Source organism: Trachemys scripta, chromosome 4 (genome assembly GCF_013100865.1).
Source record: "Trachemys scripta elegans isolate TJP31775 chromosome 4, CAS_Tse_1.0, whole genome shotgun sequence".
Taxonomy (NCBI): domain Eukaryota; kingdom Metazoa; phylum Chordata; order Testudines; family Emydidae; genus Trachemys; species Trachemys scripta.
The window spans coordinates 114,011,841-114,027,747 of record NC_048301.1 but is presented as its reverse complement, the minus strand read 5'-3'; the positions used below and the strand labels follow the sequence as shown (position 1 = coordinate 114,027,747).

Below are 15,907 nucleotides of genomic sequence, written 5' to 3'. Positions count from 1 at the left end.
TTCTGTAAGCCTGAGCCATTTTCAAAGCAAGCGCTGTCAGGCAGCATGGAGGAAATATTGGCATGCTCTGTGGTCCTCGGGGTGATAAGTATAAACAGGCTGCTGGAAACATATCTACAGTCGTACAATGACTTCAGAACCTGGCTCTGTCCTCGGCTGCACTTGGTGCTTCTGAGGAGACTTGGAGGAGAAGTTTGCTCTAACCCACCTTTCTGCTTCTTGATCCTGGGGCCAAGTTGGGGCCTAAACAGCTTCCAGTCTAATTTCCAGGAACCTCAGGGCTGCCTTAAGTTACCTCAGCTGCTGTGCTGGCCTAGGGTCTGCTGAGGCACCTTGCACTCTGCCCCATCCTCTCGTCCCCTAATATATGACTCCATACCACACATGCCGTATGCTAAGGGAGGGAGACAGAGTTGGCTATACCAGCTTTGCACCACCTGAGAATTACCCCAAGTCGGGGGATCCTTGGCTGCCCCTTTAGGGCAGCTGCCCAGTTGCTTTCCCTGCTCAACAAAGGCTGAGGCCAGAGCCCACTATGTTGTTCAGTTGTTTAACTAGTAAAATACAAGCAGTGAACACATCAGTGGGTCTCTGTTCTTCACCTGGGGAGCAGGGTGGGGTTGGTCCATGGCTGGGTTCCATGCCCTGTAGGATGTTGTGATCCTGCTATAAAGAGTAACTCAGCATTGCACTGTTAACAGGCACAGACTTTACTTACCCTAGTTTCTGTAGTTTACAGTTCGGATGTTTCAGCCCCTCACACAGCCGCTGCACTCCTGAAGCCCCCAGTGAGTGGCCCCCTATATTTAGCTCTGTCAGGGTCTGGTTGGTGCTGAGAGCAGAGGCAAGATCCCCACAACAAGCTGCTGTGAGCTCACAGAGAGGCAAACTGCAGGAGACAGACATTTATAGAAAGCAGAACTACTTGTTTCTGCCCCATTTTTTGCATTTCCCCTCCTTGATACCGGTGTGTATCTCTAAAGTGATTTTAGTTCACAGACAAATATTGATTTTAGTTTAACTAATAGACATCTATAGAAAGCTTTAAAACATATAATTACATCAACAACAAACTATGTTATATGAACTTTAAGGCTGCAAAGTCAAGCATTCAAAAACATAGGGAATGCTAGACTTAGGTTTCCCTTGCAACTGAAATTCAGCCCTCTTGTTTGTTTGCATTATGACAATCTATAGTTACATGACCACATACTATTTTTTCTATAGCTCCTTGCCTGATCCAGCAGACAGGGTAGATGGTGCACTCTAAAGGAACAGTCATGCAAAATTTCTTTTTACCTGCATCATTCACTTTGTGGTCCCAGACCTTAATTCTGTACCAAATACAGAAATATTAATTTCTTCCTGGGCCTCTCTCTGGTGCTCTCACCATAGTATCTGAGTGCTTCACAAACACTAATGGATTATTTATCTTCACGACACTCCAAGACAGTAGGTGGTATTATCATCCTCACTTTCTAGGCGGGGAGCTGAGGTACAGAGAGATTAAGCTAAAAAATGTCCACTAGTTCTGGGTATTCGAGACCCCTAGACCCTGGTCTTCCAGATTCCTTAACATTTTAATAGCACATTACATGTTCGAAGCACAGCTCCTTAGTTGCAGTCATGAATACTCAGCATTTCTGCAAATCAGATCCCAGGCATCTCAGTTTAGCACCCAGAAAGTGGCTAACTATGAGCATTTTGGTTTAGGTGATTTGCCCAACACCATGCAGACCCTTCTTGGCAGAGGCAGGGAGCAGACTCCAGGGCAGCATTCAGTTGCCTTAATCCTTCTCTCTCTTCCTGTAATACCCAGCCTCATTCACTATCCACCTTCTGACTTCCGCAACAGATGAGGCAGTGGTCCTACAGACAATGGCCTCATTCACTACACAACCCTGATTCATCCGCAGAGTTTAGTCCACTGCTGTTCACTGACTTCCTTCCACAGGACCTCTGCCTCATAGCATGAAAACATATCATTAAAGACTGCATCTTAATGCACATGCCGGGGGGGGGGGAGGGGGATGTCAAATTAGTTTTTCATGGGCAACCTTAAGTCTGATATTTCCTCATTTAAATGTTTGACTTAGCAATGGTAACATTCCTTTAACAGGTTTAATGTAATTTCCTAATTTAGAAAAAAAAAATCCTGAACACAGTATATCTATTACATGGAATCATAATTGACCCCCAAGCTAGGCCATCAGCAGCGTTTTCACCTTTAGAACTCCCCACAGAGCGCTATCACTTGAGCCTACGGACTAACTGGTAACAGTAGTAGGCTGCTATCCTCTATGTGGATCAGGCACTAGAGGGAGATTAAACCCACTGGCAAAGCATGTGTCTCACAGCTATTGCAGGGTATGTCTACATAGCAAAAAAAAAAGGAAGAATAAAAAGTGTGTTTTAACTCAGGTTAGCTGCCCCAGGTTAAAACACAAGTGAAAACACAGCAACTCTGCTTTTAATTTAGGTTAGCATCTTAAATTAAAGTGTATAGGGGAGCCTGGGCTTTAACGTGAGCTGCTAACGTGAGTTAGAAGCCATGTCTTCACTGCTGTTTTAACCTAAGTTAACTAATGCAGGGTAGCTAACCCAAGAAAAGGACCCAGGTTTCTGTATGCGCGTGCAGTGTAAACATATCCTGAGAATCAAGCCGGTGGGAGCAGCTGCAGAAGCACTGGGTGAGAGGGGGTTAAATGGTGCCCAGCGAGGGCCACCCCTCTTCCACAGCACCCTGGACTCAGAACTGCCCATGGAGGATGCACCCCTTGGGAGGCACTAGTACCCATGCAACGTCCTCCCCCACCTCACCATGTGGCCTTGGGGGAAAACAGCAGGGAGGTGTCAGCTGCAGACATAGCTGGGTCACACTTTTGGATACTGATGAGGTCAGAGCATTTTCTAATGTTCTGAATAGGAATTCGTTCATCTACGCTGTAACTTCTCCCTTCCTCCATTCTTCTCAGCATGGCTGTCCCACCAGCTCAGACTCCCTTTACACTCCCTCACACACACTTACCAAATGTGACCCCCCCCCGCCCCAATTCAATTCTGAATGTGGCTCAGTGAATCCAACTGAGCATAAGGGAGTCAAACTGAATCAGGCCTGCTCTAACTAAGGGACCAGATCAGAGGACTTGAGGAATGGGGGGCAGGTTCTGTCCAGCCTACGCAGGAGAAGTGGATTCCAGTGCTCCAGTTCTGGGGATGCTGCAGTTCTAAGGGGAGGGACATGGTAGCCATGTTACCTTTATGTCAAGACCCAAAGAAGAGACTTGGGGAAATAACTCGCTCCTAAAACCTATATAGCCAAAATTTAAATCATTGCAAAATCTTCCCTTGTTCTTTCCCTCTTCCTTACCCCCTGACCCCTCCTTTTTTCTCCCACATTTCTTTGTCTAGTTGCTAAGCTTTGTCCCAGGGTTAGTTCTTGGGATGGTGGTAAAGGATTTGAATGGAGGAGCATTCACAGCAGGGCTATGACCCTAGTAGAAAGCACTGAAATCACAGTAGTGCAATGTTCAGAGGCACAGAATACAGGGAGCCAGCTGTTACTTACTTTAATATCTGCAGTCTGCAGTTGGGATGTTTCAGTCCCTCACACAGCAGCTGCACTCCTGGATCTCCCACTTTGTTATACCCCAAGACTAGCTCTGTCAGGGTCTGGCTGGTGCTGAGAACCGAAGAGAGAGCTCCACAACAAGCGTCAGTGAGATTGCACCGGTTCAAACTGTAGGAGATGGAAAACAGCAAGGAAGATAATCACTTGTTTCCTCCCTATTTGTTGAGATTCTCTCGGTGATGTCAGTGTCTCTGTGGAAGGGGATGGTTCATTCAGAAGAGATCAGTCACAGGGCTCTAGCAGGAGGCTGCGGGATGTCGGCACCAAAGGCCCCTTTGTGGATTTCTGCCCCCCTGCTCTATCAGTCACCCCGTGCTCCAGAAGGGAATGTTCAGATGAGCTGAAGGGAAGGAAGCAGAGTGTGTGTGGGGGGGGGGGGGGCGCGGGGTGATGTGTCTGTAATGAACTGGAGAATCCTAACACCAGGCACTGAGGAACAGTGTAAACCTTCCGAGTGCTGGTACTCTGGTTCCTTTCTGCTTATGCAAATGAAATCTAAAGCTTCTGTAAAAGCCCCTCTGCCTTCCCCAAACCATTCCCCAGTGTCTAGAACTATCAGCCCTGCCTGTGGGAGCCAAACCCCTTCCAAACTGGAAGACGAGTTACATGAGTTCTCTCTCAGTCAGACTCCCAGCTATGCATATGGCTAATGATAGAATCCTTGACCCCCATCATACTCCCAGCCCATCTATTTAGCACAGCTGGGTTCCCTGCTACCAGAGGGACCTTCTGGGTGTGTGAGAAAAGACCTTCCTCCCCTCTCTGTATTAGACCCACTTATACAGGCTAGAGGGGGTGTTTACAGAGGTTGTAAAATGAAGGGACTCACAGTTAATATGTTACATAGCTGGGACACATGATCTTAGGGACCAAGTAAGTGATCCCCCAGATAAACTGCATGTTGTTGTGCTGGCTCCTCAATCAAAGCACATCTGAATGGAGCATTTTTCCTGGCCTGGTGAATTACTATGGGAGTTTGGTGGTGGTGGCTAAACCCTTTATTAAGTTGCTACATATGAAAGAAGCCTGGGCCTGGATCACAGAATGTATTATTGGGACATCTTAGGACATTCAGTTAAGATCGCTGAGCCTCAACTTCCCTCATCAGTGAAACGGGGATAATAACTAGAGCTGGCTGAAGTTTTGGGGGTGAATAGTCTATTCACCAAAAGATACAGGTTTGGGGCAACCCAAAACTATTCATGAATTTGGCACAGATTTGCTGAACAGTTTTGGCCAACATTTTTTTCAGGGCTAGATTCACGAACCTGAAGGAGGAACTAGTGGCTTCCTTACAGTCTTTAGACCAGTGGATAGGGCACTCACCTGGGTCTGTGGGAGACCCTGGTTTGAACCCACACTATGGAGCAGAGACTAGACTCCTCCCTGCCCTAACTCCCAGCCTATGGGTTATGTTGGCAATCTCTCCCAAAGGTGGGGAATTGAGGGGAATGACTTCTGCCTCCAATACTAGGGGTGGGGATTAATGATTTGCATAGTTTTGAGTCATTGTTGCTATGTGTTCCCCCCTCCTTTAGTAAAAGTTTGCTTTGGTTTATACACAGATTCAGGGCTTGCGAGTGGGGAAGTACTCCCATATAATTTCTCTGATGGACTGCAACCTTGTTGTGGTGGAGAGACTTGTGTGCGCTAAAGACCCGCAGAGCTATATTGTCTGGAGCTTTTATACTCCTGGTAGGGTCCCCCTTGGCGAGCAGGTCTGAGGCGAGGCTCCTAACCGTGGTCCAAACTTCAAAAGACCCCAACGGTGTCAGGGTTTTCCTCCTGTCAAGTTTTGTGTGGTTACCGCCTGCACACCGGTTTCCCCATGTTAAAAGATTTCACGCACAGGCCTCTGCCAAAGGGTTCCCCCCCGCCTCACAAAGTCCTGTGAGGATGGATGAGTGGCGGGGAAGACAGGAGCAGTGATCTCTGGGAGTTTTTAGTCACAAATCTGCACGCAACCGGCAGCCGTGTGATGGTTGTTTTGTGCTTGGTTGAGACAGAAGTGCATTTCGGCCTTTTCAGGATCCCCCCTGCTCACCCCAGATAGGAAGGGGGCTAGAAAAGGTGCCCCAAACATAGGCTGTCTCACACTCTTCCGACTGGAAGGCCGTATCCAGTGGGATCACTCAATTCTGCAGCTGAAACAAGAGATATGACAATGAATTTCACCACCTGGAAGGTCTGCACCCTTGTGGACTCTCAGCACAGTGAATGCCCAGAAAGAAGAACTGCCATAATTGCCAGAGAACTGGCAAGACTCAGCATTGACATTGCAGCTCTTAGTGAGACACACCGGGCTGATGAGGGCCAATTAAAAGAGGATGGAGGTGGCTACACCTTCTTTTGGAAAGGAAAGCCACCTGAAGAGAGACACATTCATGGGATTGGCTTTGCCATCAAAAAGAAGAAGATCGCCAGTCAACTTTTGGAGCTTCTTGTGGGGATCAACGAGCATCTCTTGACTCTTCAGCTCAAGCTTAGCAACAACCAATATGCAACAGTCATCAGCATATATTCCCCAACACTCAATGATGAGGAAGACAATAAGGAGCAGTTTCATAGCACTCTCGATGCAGTCCTCATAGCCACACCTAAGGCAGACAAACATCCTCCTGGGAGATTTCAATGCCAGAGTGGGACAGGATTCACAACTCTGGAGCAGCACAATAAGCAAAGAAGGGGTGGGAAATATAAACCCTTCTCAGAAAATGTCTGACGCGTGACCTGCTCATCACAAATACCATCTTTAGGCAGAGTAATAAATTTAAGTCCACCTGGAAACATCCTCAGTCCAAACACTGGCACCTCCTTGACTATGTTATAGTCAGAACCTGAGACTATACCAATGTCCATATAACACTAGCTAAGAGAGGTACCAATCACTGTTGGACAGACCATCGATTAGTAAGATCAGTCATGTACCTGCAGCTTGCTCAATGCATGTGCTGAAACCATAGGATATTCCACTCATCGGCACCAGTTTGATGAAAACGAGGAAATCTTAGCATTAATTCAACAGAAAAGAACTGCATTTTGTAATTGGCAAAATGATTCTAACAAACGAAAACATGAGGCCTATCACCTGCTTAAAGCCAAAGTCCAAAGGAGGCTACGGGATATCAAAAACAAATGGTGGCAAGAGAAGACCTCTGAGATCCAGTGTTTCGTAGAGCAGGATGACATGGGAAGCTTCTTTCAAGCAACAAAAGCTATATATAGGCCAAGCTCCAAAGGTCCGACCCCCTTATGTTCTCAGGATGACTCCGCTCTCCTCAAGTAGAATGCAGCCATTAAACAATGCTGGAAGGATCACTTTGAGAGCCTACTAAACTGCAAATCCATGGTCTCCGAAGATACCATTGACTTTATTCCACAACACTCAGCAAATGGAACACCTTGCTGATCCCCCGTCTTTTGAGGAAGTCCGGCATACCATCACTCAGACAAAAAAAAAAAAAAATCACAAGGCACCAGGCCCAGATGGCATCCCAGCTGAGGTGTTTAAAGCTGGTGGAACAATGCTCCAGCACAAACGTTGCCAACTCCTTGACAGAATCTGGACCCGCGAAGAAATTCCACATGATTTTAAGAATGCCAACATTGTTACAATATTTAAGAAAGGGGATAAATCATTGTGCGGGAACTACAGAGGTATTGCTCTCCTCTCCATCGCAGGGAAGATTCTTGCCCAGATCCTACTAAACCACCTCCTCCCCCTTTCCGAGGAACTCCTCCATGAATCACTGTGTGGCTTCAGGCCAACCCGAGGCACAACCAACATGATCTTCGTGGCAGGACAGATTCAGGAGAAGTGCAGAGAGCAAAACCAGGAACAGTTCATGGCATTCATCGACCTAATGAAGGCCTTTGATTCTATCAATCATGATACCCTATGGAAGGTACTGTGTAGGTTTGGCTGTCCACAGAAATTCATTTCCATCATCAGACTACTCCATGATGGGACGACTGCCACCATTTTGTGCAATGGCTGAGAGACGGAACCATTCACCATTTGCACTGGTGTCAAGCAGGGATGTGTCATTGCTCCAACATTCTTCTCCATTTACCTTGCCGTGATCCTGATTCTCATCTGTGACCACCTTCCTGACAGAATTGGGATTGAGTATCATATGGATGGCAAACTCCTAAGTCTTCAATGTCTCCAAACAAAATCTAAGATCATGAGAATTGGCATCACTGACCTTCAGTATGTATATGACTGTCATTCTTGCACACACAGAGGCCGACCTGAAAAGCATCCTAAATCTTTTTGCAGATGCCTATCACAGCCTGGGTCTCTCAACATCGGGAAAACCAAGGTACTCTACCAGCCCTCACCTGCACAAACTACTCTTCGTACTCCACAAATCACCATCAGCAGAGAACCCCTGGAAAATGTGGACCATTTTCCGTACCTTGGCAGACACCCCTCCCAAACTGCCAGCACTGACACAGAAATTGAATACAGGATCCATTGTGCCAGCACATCTTTTGGAAGACTACTCAAAGGAGTCTTCAATGATAGGCATCTACAAACAGGTACCAAGATCTTGATCTACAAGGCAGTTGTCATCCCCACCCTTCTCTATGGGTGTGAGACCTGGGTAACCTACAGACAACATTTCAAGTAGTTGGAGTAGTTCCAGCAGCGCTGCCTCAGGAGGATTCTCCAGATCAGCTGGGAAGACCGACGCACTAACATCAGCGTTCTCTCTGCAGCCAACATCAGCAGTATTGAAGTGCAGGTCATGAAATACCAACTCCGCTGGGCTGGCCACTGTGTATGTATGCCTGACACTCGCCTCCCAAAGCAAGTACCCTTCTCTCAATTAAGTCAGGAAAGATGGGCTTGTGGAGGGAAACAAACGTTTCAAAGACGTACTGAATGTACATCTTACAAAGGGAGGCATCAACCCAACAAACTGGGAGGGCTTGGCACGGAACAGAACACAGTGGCACCACACCCTACACCAAGCCACGGCTCACTTGAAGGAGAACAGACGTACTCGTGAGACAGGGAAGCGACAAAGGAGGAAAGAAAGGGCACGACACTCCAGCCAACAAACTACGTCTCCTCCAAGATTACACCTGTCACTTCTGTGGGAAAAATCTGCAGGGCAAGGATTGGGCTCCTTAGCCTCTTAAAAAACTCACCAATGAACCCCCTTGGCAAATATCATCCTTGCATCGAGGGATAGTTGAAGAAGATTTCCCTATAAAGGCATGCAGGGGCAGGCATAGTTGTCCCAGGTTTCTGGGCGTGAGCTTGAGCCAGTTCTGTTTTGTAATTTTAAGAGGAATGCCTAGATAATGAACCTGGCCCTCATTGCTGCTGGACAACTTCTGCAACACAAAGGGGCCGTAAAGCTCTTCTAACCAGCCACCTGAGGATTCCCTCTGTAGAGGAATCCCTGCATGTCGCAGAGCTGGCATTAGACCACTCCCCACAACCTCCCTGATGTGTGTGTGTGTGTGGGGGGGAGAACCCTGGCAGAGCTTCAGCAATCCCCAGCTCGTGTATTGGCACATTAGAGCCAGACCCAGGTGGGGGGGAATGACACTGCACCAGGCTCATTAGCCCCTCCCATTAGTTGACCTAATACCTCCCCCCTACCAGTGCAGGATTGGTCCCTAAAGTACACTTCCCAGTGAGTTGCCTAGTCTAGAATGACAATGTCCAAAGTGATGGAGCTTCCACCACTTCCAGGTGGAGACTATTCCATAAGCTAGTCAATCTCTCAGCAGATCTGTCAGAGCAGCCTAGCAGTGAAGCAGACACACCCTTCAGCTGTGTATCGTCCCTTCCCATCTCCACCCCCCATATCACCATCAGTGAGTTACTCGTTCCCAACCCTTCTCCGAGCTGTGAGGGAGAAAAGAGACAGTTGACTCCAGGGAGAGCCACCATCACTATGGGACTCTCTGCAGGTCCAATTACTGCTGACGGGGAAGGAAACTACTAATTTCATCTCTGGCAGGGAGGCACCAGTGATCTGCAGGTCTTGCTCTTCATTGACAGATGGCTCCTTTCCCCACGTCAGCCTTGAGAAGGAAGAGGCCAAGCATCACCGATGATGGGAATAAAAGGAGAAAACAAACAGCCCTGAGATGAGTCCTATCCATCTACACACTGATAGGCAGAGCTATGAGGTCCTTTGCCATTCACTCAGCTAGTGTTTCCGAGAGTTCAGCAGCCAACATGCAGGTCATTTGGAAATCTGAGCAAAAGCGTCACAGTGGGTGTTGGAAAATCTGTTGAAAGTCCCCAGAGTTTCCAGGACATCACAGGCCAGCAGGGTGGGGTAGCGGAGTGTCCGACATGAAGAAAAAGAAACATTGATTCAGAAGAGGGAAGAACAATAGCTTTGCCCAGCGGGTTTCCGTTTTTTTTTTTTTTTAAATTGCAAGTCCAACATGGGCACTCATTCTGGCCTGCCCGATTTGTAACCATAAAACACACATATCCCCATTCCCCCTGGGCTGCACTTCAAAGGGTCTGTCTTTACACAGGTGGTGTCTCTCTGTTGAGAGCAGCTCGAATGTCAAAGGCAAGAGTCACCACAGCTGGAGCTGAAACGGGGGATTCAGAATAGCCAGAGGGCCGAGTCCTCTTTTTCTCTTAGTTGTTTTAAATTAAATTGTCAGGGTGTCAAAAGTCATTTAAATAGCTATAAAATAGGTGTTCGCTAAAAGGTAAGAGTGAGCCCTTTTTAATAAATGCATTTTATTAAGAGTTGTTTAAAAAGAAAAAAAAACTATTTATCCCCCCAAAATTGGGACTGTGGGGCCAGCCGTCTGCTGAGGGCTCAGCTTTACTTACAATCCCCAAACAAGGCAGGCTGATGCATGTGGTGAGCCACTGACACAAGTGCTGGAGAGATAGTAAAGGGATCAGACACAGACACCCCCATGGGTGAGCACTTTAAACAAAGGACACCTGTAAATGCACAGAGGTGGCCAAATGCTACTTACATCAATCTCTGTAATTTGCAGTTTGGATGTTTCAGTCCCTCACACAGCTGTTGCACCGCAGTATCTCTCAGATCATAATTATGACACATCTCCAGCTCTGTCAGGCTCTGTTTGGTTCTGAGAACAGCAGCGAGATCCCTACCACAAGTGTCTTTGAGATGACAGCCTTCCAACCTGCACAAGAGACGAAATCCAGACAAGAGCGATCACCACATGAATTGTGCTCATCACAGCTGTTCTGACAAATGGCCTTGCCTCCCAGCCCCTCTCTTGACCAATCAGCACTGAAATTGGGCCAAGAGTCCAGTTCTAGCTGTGAGGATATTTTTAAGACAGCCATGCTTGGCAGCACATGCAGGTTCAGAAAGAGACAGAGAGAGAGCGCGAGCGAGCAAGCAATCACACTTTGGAGATGGCCCGTGCGTTGCTTCTAATAAGTATCCATGTCTCTCAGCTTTGTCTAAGTCTCCTTCATAAAAATCCATGCATATTACACTAGGCTCTGCCCCTAGCCCCACCCCTTGTCCAATGAGAAGCCAGTGTTGGGTGGGACTTCCTGATTCAGCCCCACTGCTTGCTCATCACCCTTGACTTGTCAGCATTAAGAATAAATCAGACATTTCAAGCTCCAAACCTCAGCCAGCAACCAATGAGGAATAAGATTTGGGATAAGACTTCCTCTCCAACACAACCCCCACCTCTTCCCCTGACCTTTGAGTGTATCTACTTCATCTCAGAGACCGACGACAAGATCAACACTAGCATTCAGACAGCACAGGTTTTCCAGAGAAGCTGACAGAGACACTGCCTGATATGGTGATGGAGTTCTCAAGAATTACCATTCTTGGAGACTTCAGCATTTACAATATATCTGATCTAGTCTACCCTTTTCACCCAACGATTGTCACACAGAGTCTCTGGGCCTACACACACACACACACACAAAGCTGGTCACACCCTGTACCTGATTTTCATAATGAATGTCGACATAAGCAACAATTGTTATCCTATCCCAATCAGACCATCCTTTCCATAAAATGGAGAGCAGAACTCTCCCCATCTCCAGGCAAAAGTTCTGGCCATGGTGGCCTGTCCCCAGAAGCTCACAGACCCAGATATATTCACAGAATAATGGTGCCCTATCAATCAAGCAAGGGACTTGAAGAACCAGTGAGACATCACAGTCACTGACTGACCACTGCCATCAAGACATGGGTTATTGAGTACCACCTCCCCAGTATGAGCCTCACAGAGCTCTGTGGTTTCTCAGGTCCTAGAGACTTCAACCTCTTTGGTTGAAGGATCCATCTTTCCTTAGATTTCAAGAGCTGTGACCTCATGTCCTTCAGGTGATGGATGCGAAAACGGCTGTCTGGGAAATGGGATGCATAAGCAGAAACAAAGTCCATTGTCTCTTTTTCAAGAGCCAGGAAGGCTTCCTGGGGGTACAGCCTCCGTCCCCTGTTGAGATTGTTAAGTGGCCACGGCTGCCACCCCCCTCCCTCGACTTGCTAGTTTGATGGTTTCGTTTACCTTCTATATTAACGTACTGACCTCACCTTGCTCAATTTACATTGGAGACACAGTCAAGCAGGTGAAACAACATTCTTTTGTCTAGGACAGACTGGGCTTACACACTGCCTGCCAAATGCATTTTAAGACCATACTTCCAGCACACATCTATAATTCTTTATACACCAACTGCACATACATCACACAATAATACTAATGACCAACATGTCCCCAGTTTACATACGATCCCTTACATGACACCTTCTAGATACAGATTCTGACAACAGTGAGCAGGGACAGCGAGTGTGTCAGGCCTGATGTGAGTTACGGCATGATGTGCCCTCTGCCAGCTGGCACTGAGGGACTCACAGGAGCCACCATGGTTGGGGCTGAAGCTGAAACCCAAATTGAGTATTTCAGCTCAGACAGGGAGGTTTAGAATCCTCAGGGGTCCCGGGGCCTCTTTTGTTTTTATTAGTTTTACATGGAAAGATCAAAGTATCAAAAGTTAGTAAAGTGATCTGTAAAATAGGCTGGTAGCTGAAGGTTAAGAGTGAGCTCTTAAATAATTATTAATAATTGGGGGTTTTAGGGAGTCTAGGGGGTACTGTTTGGCATGGTGGAGCAAATCTCTTGTGCTCCAAAGCCATCCTCTGCATCCATTTCCATCCAGCATCGGGAACCCGCACCTGACCCCCCCCCGCCACAACAAAGGAACAGGTACCCCAAGCCTTTTAAATGCCAATAGGCAGTGATGTGACTACTGTGGGCTTTGCCAGTGACCAAAAGATGAGAAAAATGGAGACGCCCCCCTTCCCACTCCAGCAAGAAGGCTGCCAACAAGGGCACTGAATCTATTATAGCCCTGTTGAAAAAGAGCTTCTGCAGATACATTAGAAATCAAGACCACAATGACAACTATGCACTTGACTGTTACCTCAGCTGATTCCTCTCTGAAAGCACTAAAGGGACTGATGAATGAAGCTGAAGGAGAATATCAGCAGTGGAGGATTTTGTACAGGGGCTCTTGGCTCAGGTACAGAGAAGCCTTAAAGGCATATCCTCTGCAGAATGTAAGCCGGCAGACCTCAAGTGGCGCTCGCACCATAATAATCTGAGAAGTGTGGAGATACCAGAAGGAGCTGAGCAAGGCAAATCCCTAGAATTTGTCCCTCTGCTCCTGACATAGGCACTCAGCCTGCTGGGTGATTTTGAATTTGATCTGGAAAGATCTTAGGGACCAGGGACCTCTGAGATGGTCCTGAGAGCCAAACCTCATGCACTGATTGTTAAACTTCTCAAATTCATTATAAAAGAAAATACTGCAGCTAGCTCCTGATAACACACCTTTTGGGGGACACCATGAAATAAGACAATGATTTTTCAAGCTCAGCCTTTAGAAAGGTTAGGGAACTTTAAGCGACAAGGGCTTAAATATTTTATGACGTTTCCAATTCAGTTCCATGTCAGGATTGGTGGGGAAGTGCCTCTGCTTCAAAAGACACTAGAAGCAGAAAGATTTTTAAACAGCCTGCAGTGACTTGAGCACCTGTTCTGTTTTACACCAAGTTTACTTCTCTATTGTCGTCTGCTGTGCTTGCACACACAAACCTATCCAGTGACTGTGACTAACCTAATTCTCTGGGTTCTCGTCTGCTCCAAGCTTGTATTTTATTAATGGTTGGAAAGCATACATCAATTCTCCTCAAATGAGGATGTGAAGTTCCCCAGCAGGGGAGTTCAGGGAAGACCGCGCCCCAAATTCATCTGATGGGAGTGAACTGTCTGCAGAAAGGATTTATTTACACTGTATTTATCAGTAATAATCGCCTTTGCTACTCCATTTGTACTGGGGAGCTGATGAAAGGCCCAGACAGATCAATATGAACAGTTTGTTTGAGGATTATACAAGGTCTGTGTGTTCGCTTAGCACCAAAGTCTACCGAAGAGATCACCAGATGGCGAAACTACGCAGCCTCCTGCTCCATTGTAGGAACTTGAGGATGCCAATTCCACTTTGAAAAATTGGTACCAGAAGAAAACCCCAGCATGTCGCCATGTCTTGCTGTGGGGGGTCCTTAGTGCCCAGTAGTTTGACATTGCACACACTGGAAATGAGAGAGAGAGAGAGAGCCTTCCTCCTTGCCAGACATCATGGAAAGGTGTGTAGGAGCCAGGGGATGCAGCAGCACCATCTACAGGCCAGTGGAGTGGAAGAGAAGACCAGCAAGAGTTGCTGAGCTACACAAACTAACCATTTCTGCCCTCCCTGTCATGTCTGTTTTTAAAATATTTAATAGCATCATTAGAGCCTTCCTTTGGGGCCCTGGCCAATGGCCATGATTATCATTTAAAAAACTTCAATTCCTTACAGACAGGGGGTGAGGTTAGTCTCCTAGATCTACAAAATTACTATTTGCTTTTCTCAGGTCACAGATGTCAGGCTGGGTCCAGTGTGCTAATGCCTTTATATCCACGTGGGTGGAAACTGAACCTGTGTTATTGCACCCAGTCCCCTCTGCAGGACTCCTTGTCTAATGGAGAAAAATAGGGTGCTCACCGTGGTGGCCACACACGCCATCTGGGCTGTCCTAGCTAAGAGGTACTCATTTCATCCTCACCTTCATGCAAGGCGTCTCTATGGGGCAACCCAGACTTGCAAATTTGATGCAAACCTGTAAGTTGGAAGAACTGGCTGAGCAGGAGCATTGTATGGGCTTCCCAATTAGTCAATGATGAGGGCTTTGCTCCTTTTCTAAGGCTAAAGCAGTGCTATGACCTGCCACCCTCAGCAGAATGGCACAACTTACAGCTAAGACATGTGCTAATGTATCTGTTCTGGATATGTTTGGATAAAGGCTGAGACTGCATGAAGAGTGCCAGACCTTCATTGTACCTAACCACTCCTGCCTTTTCCCTCTCCCTCATTCCCTCTTCTATTTATCTACGTCTATTTTATTAATTTAACCTCCACCCTAATGGGTTATATCCAGATAGCATTATCAGGTATTTGTGCAGCTTCAATGAGTTGTAAAATTGCTTTACTTTATGGTGACTTGATATGGTATTTGGGAACACATACAAGCTGTATGTGGATCTTCCCTTTTGTATTTTTTTTTAAACAGACTCTTTCTTTACAAAAAAAATAAATCAACAGAAAAAAAAAATCACAAAAAGTTGTTTAAAATATTTACACCCCTGCCCTCCCTCCTGCACCCTAAACATATATATTCTGCAACGACCAGGGGCTGGAGAGCCAGCTGTCCGGTGTGGGCCCAGATTTACTTACAATATCCATTTTCCAAACAGGGCAGGCTGGGCGCACGTTATGAGTCATTGATGCAAGTGCTGTAAAAACACTTAACTTTCATCTACTCCACGTAGCTGCAGGGAGCATTCATCAAACACCAGCAACACACCCTGTCAAGCACTTTACATAGAGGACACCTGTAAATCCAGAGGACGCCAAATGTTACTTACCATAGTCTTTGCAAGTTGCAGCTGGGATGTTTCAGTCCCTCACACAGCCGCTGCACTCCAGAATCTCCCAGAGGATTACCATTCAAGTTCAGCTCAGTCAGGCTCTGGTTGGTTCTGAGAACAGCAGCGAGATCCCCACAGGCAGCACCTGTAATGCAGCAATATTGCAATCTGCAGGAGAGAGCAATGCAGAGAAAAGTGATCACGGCATGAATGGGACTGTTCTGATAGGCAGCCCTGACCAGCAGCCCCTCTGCCTCACCATTCAGCAACCAGAATGGCCCAGACATTTCAAGCCCCGAACCT

The 15,907-nt window shown here is 46.9% G+C and overlaps 1 protein-coding gene across 3 annotated transcripts in view; it reads right to left on the bottom strand.

Annotated features, from left to right (window-relative positions):
* Positions 1 to 15,907, bottom strand: part of LOC117877392 (NACHT, LRR and PYD domains-containing protein 3-like) — a 65,176-nt gene that overhangs the window by 17,559 nt on the left and 31,710 nt on the right. For 2 of the 3 annotated variants that reach the window (XM_034770482.1, XM_034770483.1), the window contains 4 exons: positions 15,602 to 15,772; positions 10,610 to 10,783; positions 3,569 to 3,739; positions 719 to 889 (listed from right to left, as the gene is read on the bottom strand). In XM_034770482.1, the coding sequence (XP_034626373.1) occupies positions 719 to 889; positions 3,569 to 3,739; positions 10,610 to 10,783; positions 15,602 to 15,772 (687 nt within the window). The remainder of the gene's footprint in view (positions 1 to 718; positions 890 to 3,568; positions 3,740 to 10,609; positions 10,784 to 15,601; positions 15,773 to 15,907) is intronic. The other variant, XM_034770484.1, reaches the window with a different exon arrangement.